The sequence below is a fragment of the Pteropus vampyrus genome, unplaced genomic scaffold, assembly GCF_000151845.1.
Source record: "Pteropus vampyrus isolate Shadow unplaced genomic scaffold, Pvam_2.0 Scaffold32, whole genome shotgun sequence".
NCBI lineage: Eukaryota > Metazoa > Chordata > Mammalia > Chiroptera > Pteropodidae > Pteropus > Pteropus vampyrus.
Window position 1 is genome coordinate 10,354,270 of NW_011888813.1, and position 13,855 is coordinate 10,368,124.

The 13,855-nt window shown below is 42.4% G+C and overlaps 1 protein-coding gene across 4 annotated transcripts in view; it reads right to left on the reverse strand.

Moving 5' to 3' along the window:
• The window catches only part of EFCAB11 (EF-hand calcium binding domain 11), a 123,013-nt gene that overhangs the window by 46,773 nt on the left and 62,385 nt on the right, over positions 1–13,855 (reverse strand). For 2 of the 4 annotated variants that reach the window (XM_023528853.1, XM_023528848.1), the window contains one exon: positions 1,672–1,863. The exons of the other annotated variants lie outside the window; for them this stretch is intronic. In XM_023528853.1, the coding sequence (XP_023384621.1) occupies positions 1,674–1,863 (190 nt within the window). In that variant the 3' untranslated portion in view covers positions 1,672–1,673. Of the gene's footprint in view, positions 1–1,671; positions 1,864–13,855 lie in introns of those variants that run through there. 4 annotated transcript variants of the gene reach the window in all.

The following is a 13,855-nucleotide window of genomic DNA, read 5'->3' on the forward strand; positions in this document are numbered from 1 at the left end:
TCCTGGGACAACTTCTCTGTCATGGAACCGTCTGACCTTGACGTCCATCTCTAGGTAGAACACCTTCCCTGCTGTTCCACAGACATGTCCCAAATTGATATCGTCATTGACCTGCACCTTCTCCTTTTCCTGTGTCCCCTGTCATACTGAATGGAGCCAGCATCCGCTTAGACTCCCAGGCCAGAGGTCTAGGAGCCATCCTCAACTCCACCTCCCTCCACGGCATATCCTGCCACCAGAGACCTGTGGATTTAGACATAAGACGTCACTTGAATGCACTTGTTCTACCTCTCCCTTGGTTTAGGGTCTAGACTCTTGCAATGAAGCCTGTGTTTAGTCATGGTCAGTTTGGCCAGGGGATCTGACACAAGATCTGCTCACTTACTGAGCTCTCACTACCATGTTCGATTCTTTCCTCGACCAGGATAAAGTCTCTGGAAAAAATGGGAAAAGAGAAAGGTACAGAGGCCTTCTTCCCTTAGCATTTTAAGTATTAGAAACTTTCAGCATCCCACTTAGAGATGAAAGAACATCGGGTGATACTAAAAATTCATTTGTAGCCTGAAAACTATAGGCCAGCTTGTTTTTAAGACCCTTTTATCTGATCGACAAACTGTCTCCTCTTGGCAGTCTCTTAAGTAATCTCTCCCAGGTAAGATCTGTAAGGATGCTACTGGGGCCTCCCAACACAGTTGCCTCCTAGAGTCTTCCAAGAGCATCTGTGCTGAAGCACAAACCACAGACCTGGCTTTGAATCTCAAACCCTGCCATGGACTGTGCAGCTTCAGTCACACAACCTTATGAAGAAAAAGAAGATAATGATATTTACAAGGCTGGTTAAAATCAACAGCAAACAATAAAAACCAACCAAGGGCCAGGCTCTGCTTTGAGCACCTGGGATTCAAAGATGAAAGTCACAGCTCTGCCCCTTAGACACTTCCCAGTCTAGTGAGGCAGACAGATGTGGACCAAGAACTGTGACAACATTCGTTAAGTGCTAGAACCAAGATGTGAGAAAGTACATGAAGGAAGAAAGACTGACTGGGGAGGATGGAGAAGAATTGAATTATAAAAAAAAACCCAGTGCCTAATCCTGGCTCAGGTAATAAATGCCTTCGGGTTGATTTATTTTTAACCCCTATTTGGGCTTACAGCTGTTACTGACTTGACCTTTCTCTTGTCTTCCCGAAAAGCCATATATATAATTAACAAAATACCTGATAGTCACCGGTTTCATTTTTGGAGCAGCTCTCCTTTAATGGTAAGATGCTCCTCTAAAACCTTCTTATTCTGGGCACCTGTTTTTCCAATCACCCGAGAGTGCCACGTAAGTGGTGTTCACTGGTTCATCGGGAAATTGGGCAGATTTCTTAATCTTCTTCATACCTCCATTAAGAAGGATAAGTTCTAGGAATTGTAGTCTACAGGAAAAGTTTCTAGTCTGGAATGCAGAGAGAAAATGACATCTTCATGATTTTTAATACTTCATGATTTTTACCACCTTATTATCTTACATAAGAAAAGAAAAAGGAAGTGCGTGCTGCAATGAAGTGGAAACCAGGAATTCTGATATCCACCTTCTATTCATGGATAAGAAGAGAAATATATAACTTGGATCACAGATGCTCTCAGACCCTAAACAAAGCACTGACGGGAGTAAACGGTGTTTTATGTCATAGGCTGCGGTGGTTGTAAAATATGTCCACAAAGTCTTTGCTGCTCCTTCCGCGGGGGCGGAGCCTGAGAGCCCTCCCCTGAGCGTGGGCACTGGGGCTTCCTCCACTCGCTCCCCCTCCGGGGTCACTTGCGTTGGGGGCAGCCAGATGACACGTCGTGAAGACACACAGCCCTGACGATGAGCACCTGGAACTCAAAGATGAAAGTCTTTGGCGAGAAACTGAGGCCTCCTGGGAACAGCGGGCACCAACACGCCGGGCATCTGAGTAAGCCACCTCAGAAGAGAACCCGCCAGCCCCACTTAAGCCTTCAACTGACTGTGGCCACAGCTAGTGTCTTGAGTGTAATCTCATGAGAGGACATGGGCCAGAACTGCCCGCTAAGCCACGCCCAGATTCCTGACGCACAGGTGAGAGACTAAATGTTCATTGCTATGATCTACTTTAGTGTCGGGGTGATTTGTTACTCAGAAATACAGACAAACCTCAGAGATGCTGTGGGTTCGGTTCCAGACCACGGCAATAAAGCCAGTTGAATGGGGGTCTTAGACCTATGACGTGGGTCAATAGGCTATTAGTGATAAAGTTTTTGTATTCAGGATAGCGTAATTTTCTTAGGTAAAAACACGATTCTCTCAATTTCTTTTCTCTGGAGCAGAGAAACCTGGCATACACGACTGTGCGTTGTGAGACGACAGAATTAATGCTGGTCCCACTTTAGCCCTTGCTTCACACCCCCAAAGGAAGAAGCAGAGTTCAAAATACTAGGATTCTATAAATAAGCAAGATGGCGTGTAACTTCTTATAAAACAATATAAAACGAGGTATATGGCAAGGCAGTAATGATGAAAGCAAATGATTTGTCACAAAATAGTAAGAATTGGGCAAATAAAGCCAAGTAGTCCCAGCCACAATTATTGAGTAATGAACCACGAGTTTTGGATGATTTGGGCACTTAAATAATTTATTTAATTTACTTAAAAATATAATTTTTATGGGTAGTGTGAATAAGTATATAAAGTTTCTAGGTATTATATCTACAACCAAAAAGAAAAGCATTTTATTCTCATTTATATATATCTCAAAATGTAGATTCATTTATTTACAAACATTTATTATATATATACCCAGTTTCTGCCAGGAATTAACTTAGGGCCCCTGGTAGGGGCCGGTCTGTGATTTCCAGGAACCCACCGAGTGCTTCCTGCAGGAGCACGGCCCATGGAGATCTTCTAAAATATGAATGCACAGGCCCATTTCTAGAAACTCTAATATCAAAGGTGGCAGAGAGAAGGGAACCTGGAGATTGCCATGTTTTTAAACTCATAATCGATTCTGATGCTTAGTCTCGTGGTTCCCCAACACCAGCATGGACAATAACACAATATGGCTGGTTTATTTGATCATCAGATTTATTTACTGATGTGTACAGGAGGTTCTGCAGGTACCATAATACACCAGAAAACAGGCAACACGAAGTCGGAGAGTAAGAGACTCAGCCACGGGAGAGGCGAGATGATGCTCCATCGCAGGCAGAGCATGTGGTACCCTTAGGGAACAGGGCACAGAGAATGCTGGAGGGACCTGGCCACATATTCGAATGTGGAGCATACCACATGGTTGGCTTGATGACCAAGGTAAGGAATAAAGGAGCGTATTCATGAGTTCTGGGATTTTTTTTTATTTGAAAGAGACCCAATCGACCCTCTAAACAATCCTTTCACAGCATAGCTGAAAAACTTAGGGGTTGACCTCTCCAAGGTCACACAAAAAGAAGGAAACAGAACCTAGGTCCTGTGACTCAGTTCTCATGTACTTTTTTCTTGATCGGCTCCTTTTAGGAGTGAAGGATGTTTTTCAGGAACCAGAGGCCAGAGGACACTTCTCAATTCTAAAAAGCACAACACAATTTTTGTGTTGTTACTATAGGAATACTATCTCAAGACCTATCAATCTGGGGCACTTTAGGAAAGATACAGTCAACAAAGAAAAAGCAAAGTTAGATGTAAAAAAATGTCTTTGAAGCTATTTCAGTTGCTACTGTCAGAAAAACGTTTGAATTTAAACTCTAGTAAGCATAAAATAAGCTTATAGAAAACACTAGTTTTGGAATCTGAATCAATGACCTAGAAATAAATCTCAGAGAAGGATAAAAGAAATTTTGAAAGAGTGGAATCAAAAAAAAAAATGTTATTTCCAAATGGTTCGTAAAAATAATGTTTGAGTTACAATGTAGAAATAGGTACGTTTTAAATCTACAGGTATTAATAATATGCTGGCATTTTGTCACATAATACTCGTCGGGTGAGGAGTGGATTTCCCTCAAAGGTGTTTATTACCAGAAATGTATGAAGGACTTCGTATTACAGTCTCACTAAGAACACGAACTCTTCTCCCTTTCAGAGTCTTCACCATCTGGCATCTACTTCTGCCAGTTTTCTGAAGTTCTCAAAGGTCGACACTTTGTCCTTCTTCTAAAACCAAACTCAGGCCTTTGATTTCTTGACTTTTTTGTTCACCTGGTCTTGAAACACTGTCTGCCCCTTGTTTTTGTGAAAGTGTAGGTTCCTGACTATTCCTTGCCTGGCTTCCCTCAAACCAGAGGCCTCCTCCCAGGGCCCCGCCTGGTCCATTTCTCTTTCTAATCCTCCATGGATGCTAACGTGGCACTGTGAGTCTCCTCTTCGTCTAGGCTTCCGGGGCCTTAAAGCCAAACTTGACAGTTCTCTTTGCATTGCTTCCCAATATCTAGTCAGCTTTTGAGGCTACCAGATTCCTTCTGTGTAAAATTTATAAGATTTGACCCTCCCTTCACATGTCCATTTCCTTTACCCTTGAAATAGGACCTCATTGATTCAGCCTTAGTCAGTTACAGTCTTCCTGTAGACTGGCCTCTTCATTCTCTGGTACGTCCTGTAGCCTGAAGCCAGATGAAGACCTTTGTCATCATGTCCCTTCCTTGTGCAAGAATCAGTACATGCCCCATTCTATCCAATCTCTGTATCCCTTTCCTGGAATGACTTTCCCCTTTGCAAGTCAAATCTAATACTTTCTCCAAGATCCAACAAGAAACTGCATGATGCGTTCCCAACCGAACCTCTGCCACTGTGAATTTTAATTTCTTTAGCAGTCACATCTGGATCACACTCTCTCACATTCACTTTCTCCAACTGGAGGGCAGTTCTGTAGAGACCACTGTTATGAAGGGCCAACGAAAGGGTCTCCACAAACGTTCGCTAAATTGAACGTATACCGCAGCTCTGCCAAAGCTTAATTTTAATTATATATAAAAATTGAGGGAAAACAGAAAGCTCGTCTTGCTTCAGCTGTACTGGTTTTGACTTTAATTTCTTAAACTGTAAAAACAGAGAGAGAGAGATACACACGGAAAGCATTGTTTAAAAATTGGAAATAGCACTGGAACAAAATCTTTAAATATTCTTAGTTTTCTCTCCTCCATTTTCTTAGGTAAAAACACGATTCTCTCAATTTCTTTTCTCTGGAGCAGAGAAACCTGGCATACACGACTGTGGGTTGTGAGACGACAGAATTAATGCTGGTCCCACTTTAGCCCTTGCTTCACACCCCCAAAGGAAGAAGCAGAGTTCAAAATACTAGGATTCTATAAATAAGCAAGATGGCGTGTAACTTCTTATAAAACAATATAAAACGAGGTATATGGCAAGGCAGTAATGATGAAAGCAAATGATTTGTCACAAAATAGTAAGAATTGGGCAAATAAAGCCAAGTAGTCCCAGCCACAATTATTGAGTAATGAACCACGAGTTTTGGATGATTTGGGCACTTAAATAATTTATTTAATTTACTTAAAAATATAATTTTTATGGGTAGTGTGAATAAGTATATAAAGTTTCTAGGTATTATATCTACAACCAAAAAGAAAAGCATTTTATTCTCATTTATATATATCTCAAAATGTAGATTCATTTATTTACAAACATTTATTATATATATACCCAGTTTCTGCCAGGAATTAACTTAGGGCCCCTGGTAGGGGCCGGTCTGTGATTTCCAGGAACCCACCGAGTGCTTCCTGCAGGAGCACGGCCCATGGAGATCTTTTAAAATATGAATGCACAGGCCCATTTCTAGAAACTCTAATATCAAAGGTGGCAGAGAGAAGGGAACCTGGAGATTGCCATGTTTTTAAACTCATAATCGATTCTGATGCTTAGTCTTGTGGTTCCCCAACACCAGGGTGGACAATAACACAATATGGCTGGTTTATTTGATCATCAGATTATTTACTGATGTGTACAGGAGGTTCTGCAGGTACCATAATACACCAGAAAACAGGCAACACGAAGTTGGAGAGTAAGAGACTCAGCCACGGGAGAGGCGAGATGATGCTCCATCGCAGGCAGAGCATGTGGTACCCTTAGGGAACAGGGCACAGAGAATGCTGGAGGGACCTGGCCACATATTCGAATGTGGAGCATACCACATGGTTGGCTTGGTGACCAAGGTAAGGAATAAAGGAGCGTATTCATGAGTTCTGGGATTTTTTTTTATTTGAAAGAGACCCAATCGACCCTCTAAACAATCCTTTCACAGCATAGCTGAAAAACTTAGGGATTGACCTCTCCAAGGTCACACAAAAAGAAGGAAACAGAACCTAGGTCCTGTGACTCAGTTCTCATGTACTTTTTTCTTGATCGGCTCCTTTTAGGAGTGAAGGATGTTTTTCAGGAACCAGAGGCCAGAGGACACTTCTCAATTCTAAAAAGCACAACACAATTTTTGTGTTGTTACTATAGGAATACTATCTCAAGACCTATCAATCTGGGGCACTTTAGGAAAGATACAGTCAACAAAGAAAAAGCAAAGTTAGATGTAAAAAAATGTCTTTGAAGCTATTTCAGTTGCTACTGTCAGAAAAACGTTTGAATTTAAACTCTAGTAAGCATAAAATAAGCTTATAGAAAACACTAGTTTTGGAATCTGAATCAATGACCTAGAAATAAATCTCAGAGAAGGATAAAAGAAATTTTGAAAGAGTGGAATCAAAAAAAAAAATGTTATTTCCAAATGGTTCGTAAAAATAATGTTTGAGTTACAATGTAGAAATAGGTACGTTTTAAATCTACAGGTATTAATAATATGCTGGCATTTTGTCACATAATACTCGTCGGGTGAGGAGTGGATTTCCCTCAAAGGTGTTTATTACCAGAAATGTATGAAGGACTTCGTATTACAGTCTCACTAAGAACACGAACTCTTCTCCCTTTCAGAGTCTTCACCATCTGGCATCTACTTCTGCCAGTTTTCTGAAGTTCTCAAAGGTCGACACTTTGTCCTTCTTCTAAAACCAAACTCAGGCCTTTGATTTCTTGACTTTTTTGTTCACCTGGTCTTGAAACACTGTCTGCCCCTTGTTTTTGTGAAAGTGTAGGTTCCTGACTATTCCTTGCCTGGCTTCCCTCAAACCAGAGGCCTCCTCCCAGGGCCCCGCCTGGTCCATTTCTCTTTCTAATCCTCCATGGATGCTAACGTGGCACTGTGAGTCTCCTCTTCGTCTAGGCTTCCGGGGCCTTAAAGCCAAACTTGACAGTTCTCTTTGCATTGCTTCCCAATATCTAGTCAGCTTTTGAGGCTACCAGATTCCTTCTGTGTAAAATTTATAAGATTTGACCCTCCCTTCACATGTCCATTTCCTTTACCCTTGAAATAGGACCTCATTGATTCAGCCTTAGTCAGTTACAGTCTTCCTGTAGACTGGCCTCTTCATTCTCTGGTACGTCCTGTAGCCTGAAGCCAGATGAAGACCTTTGTCATCATGTCCCTTCCTTGTGCAAGAATCAGTACATGCCCCATTCTATCCAATCTCTGTATCCCTTTCCTGGAATGACTTTCCCCTTTGCAAGTCAAATCTAATACTTTCTCCAAGATCCAACAAGAAACTGCATGATGCGTTCCCAACCGAACCTCTGCCACTGTGAATTTTAATTTCTTTAGCAGTCACATCTGGATCACACTCTCTCACATTCACTTTCTCCAACTGGAGGGCAGTTCTGTAGAGACCACTGTTATGAAGGGCCAACGAAAGGGTCTCCACAAACGTTCGCTAAATTGAACGTATACCGCAGCTCTGCCAAAGCTTAATTTTAATTATATATAAAAATTGAGGGAAAACAGAAAGCTCGTCTTGCTTCAGCTGTACTGGTTTTGACTTTAATTTCTTAAACTGTAAAAACAGAGAGAGAGAGATACATACGGAAAGCATTGTTTAAAAATTGGAAATAGCACTGGAACAAAATCTTTAAATATTCTTAGTTTTCTCTCCTCCAATGTTTTAAATAGATCTTATCACTCTGAATATAAAGGGGTCTTTTGGCATCTGAGGAGCTAAGGATTGATGACAACGGTAGACTCAAATATGTGAAGGATGACTTGTGTCTGAAAAACCGTGGGTCAGAGAGATATTTTCCAAATGGGAAATGAATTCTGACAAGAAGCTGCCTGCTGGGAAATGAAGAAAGCCTTTGAAAAGCTAGTAATCACGATCAAATTTTAGTTGTGTAGTCTGACTAGCCTAAAATACACGTGTGGAATCTATAATATATAAGCTGTTCTGTGAAGAACTTAATTATGCAGAAGAGGAAGCCAAAGATCTTTTAAAATCCGAGCATCCACGTTGTCAAACGTGTTAATATGTCACAGGTAACAGGTCTGTCTTACAAAATAACTGACGTTTAAGAGTTCTTTGCTAGGCTTATAAATCTTACAGCCTTCATATCAAGGTTAGCTCCTGGCAAGGTAAAACTGGCAGGAAGTTGCTATAATAAGATAGATGGTTCAAAATCACGTGCAAACATTAAAATCACACATATGTACTTGTATTTAATTTCCTCTGCATTATTTCTTTCTAATCACATGTGGAATGTTGTTTGCATTCATTCGCTAAGGATTTTTTGAGCACTGTCCAAAGCTCCAGTGATTCAGTGATCCCTGTCTGAAAGGAATTCACAACCAAACAGGGGAGACCACAGGCTTGATGGAAAGAAATGAAGAGTAGGGACAGGAAATAACTAAAAAGGGAGAAAAAACACTAAATGGAAAATTTCAGGTTTACTCCTAAATTTATTAAAGGAAGAATAATCCAACAACTCACGGTTAAATAAAGCCAGAGAAAAACTCTGCCAATCTGACCACAGATTCAATTTTCTGAAATTTTCATGTCTGAATGTGCCAGGCCAAGACAACACTGAGTAACGGTCTCAAACATTTTAAGATGCTGCAAAATCGTGACTGCGTAGATGGAACAGTTTTTAGTAACTACGAATATGAAATTGCCCCCACATTTACTTCATAAGAAATATAACTGTTGATACTTTTATTTCCTAGTGTGCTTTTGGCAATCTTTTCTTCATCATCATCATATCAACATAGAACAATTCTGAAAGAGTAATAGGGAATCATTACAGAAATGCTGGAAAATACACAAATGGTCAGAAGTGATCCATATGACCAAATCCTAACGATTTTACAGGAAATATGCAATGAAGAAAATCTTGAAATTAAATGAGATGCTCTAATCGTAATTTTAGGGAAAACAGGATGAAATGCATCTGCATTCCTCTTCCTGCCAGGATCTGTGCCTCTCCCATCCTCTGCGCGCCTAACCCCGCTTCCCACCCCTGCAACTGTTCCCTTCTCTGAACTTATTTCATCTCACCTGGTGGAACGAGACAGTGAATGACCTGCTCCTATTTATTTTCCATGGTTTTGCCTTTATTCCTAAGTACATCATATGCTGTTCCCTGAGGACAGGAAGTGAGTTCTCTATTTCTATGTATCCCCAGCAACTAGGAAGCATCCTGCACATGACGAATGTTTGTTGATGGGGACGTGTATGCTCTTAATTTTAATATTTAAGAGAACATTAAGAAAATATAATTGGTTGAAGAGCAAGGACCCAGGATTAAAAATTTTAAATGCTATATATTTAGCCTTATTCGGCAAGAATTCTGAAGAATTCAGTATAGCCTTGTATTATTTAGACAAGTAAAAACTGTAAGAAATGAAACAATTCCCATTAAAAAAAATGAAGATTCACTTCTAATTAACCGATGACCCTTATTAGCATCTCCTTCCCCTCCTGCTGGACTCCAGTTTATAAAGTTATTCTAATGCATCCAATAAGAAAATTTTTTACAATAACAAAAAGTTTTAAATAATGCATAATTTTCTTAAATAGGCTCTACATCTTTTTTTGAGTCCCACCCACCACAGACACACACACACACACACACACACACACACACACACACACACACACACAGAGCCTACTTAAACTTCACAGACTCCCAGGGCACAGGAGTGTCGGAGACAAAAATCACTGGATAATCTGAGCCATACCAGCAAATAAGTGACTGTGTAAGTGTGCTGGGGGGAGAAGGCTGATGTGGGGAGCCCAAGTTTTAGGGACTCTCAGATGGCACCCCTGTCCACTCTAAAAACAAGTTCTTTCCTATCTGCTTGCTGATGTCCACACCTGTTTAACTTTCTACAAGTAGACAGGCTTAAACTATAACTACCCCTATGATGCCAGCCTTATTTGGCATTTGCCTAGAACCCACTCAACCCACCCCCATTGCCAACACCCAGGATCCCTCTGATCTGAGAGAGAAGGATCCCGTCCATGCCCACAGCTTCGGGGCTGTGCTCTGCCAGTCAGCAGGACATCACCCCCTTGCCAGTGACTGGTTGCCACGTTAGCAGATACTCCTGGCCCTAGCAATTGGTTGAGGGGTGTCCCCCGATCTCGGAGAGAAGCCCAAGACCTCTTACCCTCCTTGAAGTTGTGGCTGTGAGGCCCAGAGCTGCTGTAGTTAGTGTCTCAACCACAATGGGCATCAGGCCAAGATCACAGGGGACACAGGGATGAAGGTAAGGCTAAGGCAATACCAGAGATGAGGGGCCTGAGCCCCAGCTCTGATGAGCAGCACGTTAAGCTGGCCCCATCTCTCCAGGTTTCAGCTGTGACAGCCACCAAACCTTATTACTTAAGGCATCTGAGTTACAATCAGCCACGGTTACATCCTCCAGACTAATTCAATATGTGCATCATAAAGTTCATATAAGTCAAATCGGACAGAGTCTTTTTTGAAATCAGGAGTTGATTTAGAGACTGAGCCTAGGTATCCGAAGGGAAAAGCGATACCACAGAGAAAGCGAAAAGGCAACTGAGAAAAGGATGGCGGGGTGGAGGGCTGAAAACGCTGTAAATGTTACTTATGCATAACTTTGCCTAAGCCTTGGTTGTTACGGAATATGAGTTTTAAGAGAGACAATTCTTCCATTACAGGATTTCAGACCCTGTTTCAGGGGTGACTGAAAAGATATTTTTGAGCAGAGGCCTTGCTAGGCCCCCCTGCAAGTGCACACAGGAGGAACAACAGCCCCCTCTATGCCCCTTCAGACCTGAACACCCTCGTCGATAGAGTTCCCTCCCCTAAACCCCAGCGATACATATAGCGAGGGCCATACAATATAACCTGTCGCTCTTTAGCCTTAAATTCTTAAAGTCAGACCCCAAACCTTTGCGTCAGAGCCCCTGACGTGGCCTACAACATCTAGGGGGCAGAGCTGTGTCTCTCTCTGGCCCCCAGGCTCCCATGGCAACATGTTCCCCATCTTCAGGCATCACTGGCAATTCCTCAAAGGCACCGAATCCTTCCTCTTGGCTTTGCGTGCCCTGTGCGTTTTGCCTGAGATGCTCTCCACGTGGCCTGGCCACCCTCACCTTCTTCACCTGGCTGACTTGACTTGACCTACAGTTCTTTGCTGCGACATCTCTCTCAGAGAAGTCAGCCAACGCCCACCTCATTCAGGGCCCCAGTTATAATCAGTCATGATAGCTTTTGCTTTTCTAACGAGCAGGTAGAGAGATTTGTGATGATCTAGTTTTAGTGTGATTGTTTACCTAAGTTCCTGACTTGACTGAGCCCAAGCAGGAAGGCAGGAGCAGGGCTACTTGCTTGTCACCAGTTTACAGGGCCTGAATTTGCTTAATGATTTCATGCCTCGTGCTCTCTATTTACTGAGATAGATACCTGGCTCCTTCCCTAGGCCAGTGTCCATGCCTCACACTGGCTGGCTTATGCACAACTCACGCCTACAACTGGTCATCGATGTCCAACAACGCCCCAGTCTTCCCCACGCTCTCCCCAAAACTCACCTCCACCAGTGGAGCTCCTACTGCTGTCTCACGACATCAACATTTGGCCCTTTCTAGAACTGATAAGTTCGGAAGCAGCGCAAGGAAAGAAGGGATGGAAAGCAGGGCTGGCTTAGGGGAGAGCTGTCCTCAGGGAACGAGCTCCATATGGGGCTGTCCTGTCTCCGTGGTGACCCTCCTGCCCCAACACAAATTCTCTTGCTCTGTCTTAATCTCTCATTTCACTGCATTCTATGCCCTGAATAATTGATACTTGTTTGATTTAACAAGCATTTAATAAGTATTTTCTTTTAATACAGAAGAAATGAGAGTTTTGATGGAGTGGGGAGAGGGGGAAGCAGCAGCTAATGATTTGTGAGCAGTGCAATAGGGACATGGGGACCTGTGAGGTAGGAGAGTACTGAAGACAGGGTGAGCCTAGAGCCTACAAAGGCTCCCCCTTCTTCTCTCTCTGCATTGTAACAGTAACGGGGCCCACAGGCATTAGGGTATGACTCAACCATAAAGGATTAAAGATATCTGGTGGGCTGGCCTGGGAAAGTCAGCACCCTTTGATTATATTATCAGGGCATTACATTCCAGGTCCAGATTCGACTTTCTCAAACTTTGGAACCCAATCTGCTCTTGGCTAGAAGACTATCATTTCTTCATTACTTCCAAAGGGGAAGACTCTGAACTAAGCCCATAACCACTGTGCAAGAAACACCTGTTTCACTGACAGATCAGCAGTGTGCAATCTGATCACGGAATAGAGGAACTTGGCCTCTAAGAAGAAACCCAAAAGGACTAAACCAAAGTCAAAGCTTCTTTTTGATCATCTTCTAAGACCTTCATATATATATTTTGTAATTCGGAGTGGCCTGCATTTCAAATTATGCATTATAGTTCAACCGTTATTACATAGGCGACTGTGTGTCCCTGGCAAGGAAAGAGGTATTGATTTTGCATCGAGCCCCACCAAGATATAAGTAGGCCCGTATAAGTATGCGCCAGGTTAAGGTACTCCACAGAGCTAAGCAGTGAACCGTCTTCTGTAAAATGCTCTTCTGAAAACACTGCAACTGGGGGTTCCACCCCAGATTCTCAAGCACTGAGCACTTGTCTTGGACGATGCTACTAGCTGAGGTATCTACTGCGGGGCGGGCGGCGCCCTCCTGCTATCTTTATACTGCAGTTCCTTGTTTTAAGTGCTCCGTAAGTCAGACATTTGTTTATTTTTTCTGTAGCTGAATAAAGATATATTTGCAAGCTAAGGATAAAGACACTTCAAATGCTGCCTTTTGAAGCCCATTTCACAAGAAGTAATTGACTTCCCTCATAGGGATCAATTATAAATCAGGAGAAAGATGGCATTCATACGAATCACGAGACTACCAGAGACCAAAAACACGACTCAAACCCTGCTGGCCTCCTTACAGATACAAAAGCATATACTCTCGGTCTCATTCCAGCATGTTAGAGAAATAAAACCATGTTCAGCAAAATAAAGATCTCTCTCCTGCGTTTGTTCTTTCCCCTCACACTTGAGGAATATTAAATCCAGCTTATTCAAAAACATTAACCGCCCAGATATCGATGATACAGTTTGGGTGAGAAGAAAAAGTATGGAATTCACTAAAAAGAGGGGTAACAGGTTCTCGGCAACCTCCGAAGCAGTCTCCCTCCCGGAGGCCACAGAGCGGGGCCCACATATCCTTACGATGTAAAGTCTGAGACCTTATCTCCCAACGCCACATCCTTGTGCATTCCAACTTCCATTAGGTAAAAAACTCTATATACTCATGTGGTGTTAGAATTCATGGATTAAACGACAAGGCTCTGGTGTTGCTAAAAGCATGAGTTTCAGAACCTGCAGAACCAAGTTGGGATTCTGACTAGGAGAACGTGAAAAGTTCCTTCACCTCTCCCTACACCCTGCTTCAACGCAAAACGGAGGTGGTGATAACCACCACCTTGGGTGGCTGTAAAAAGTCAATGA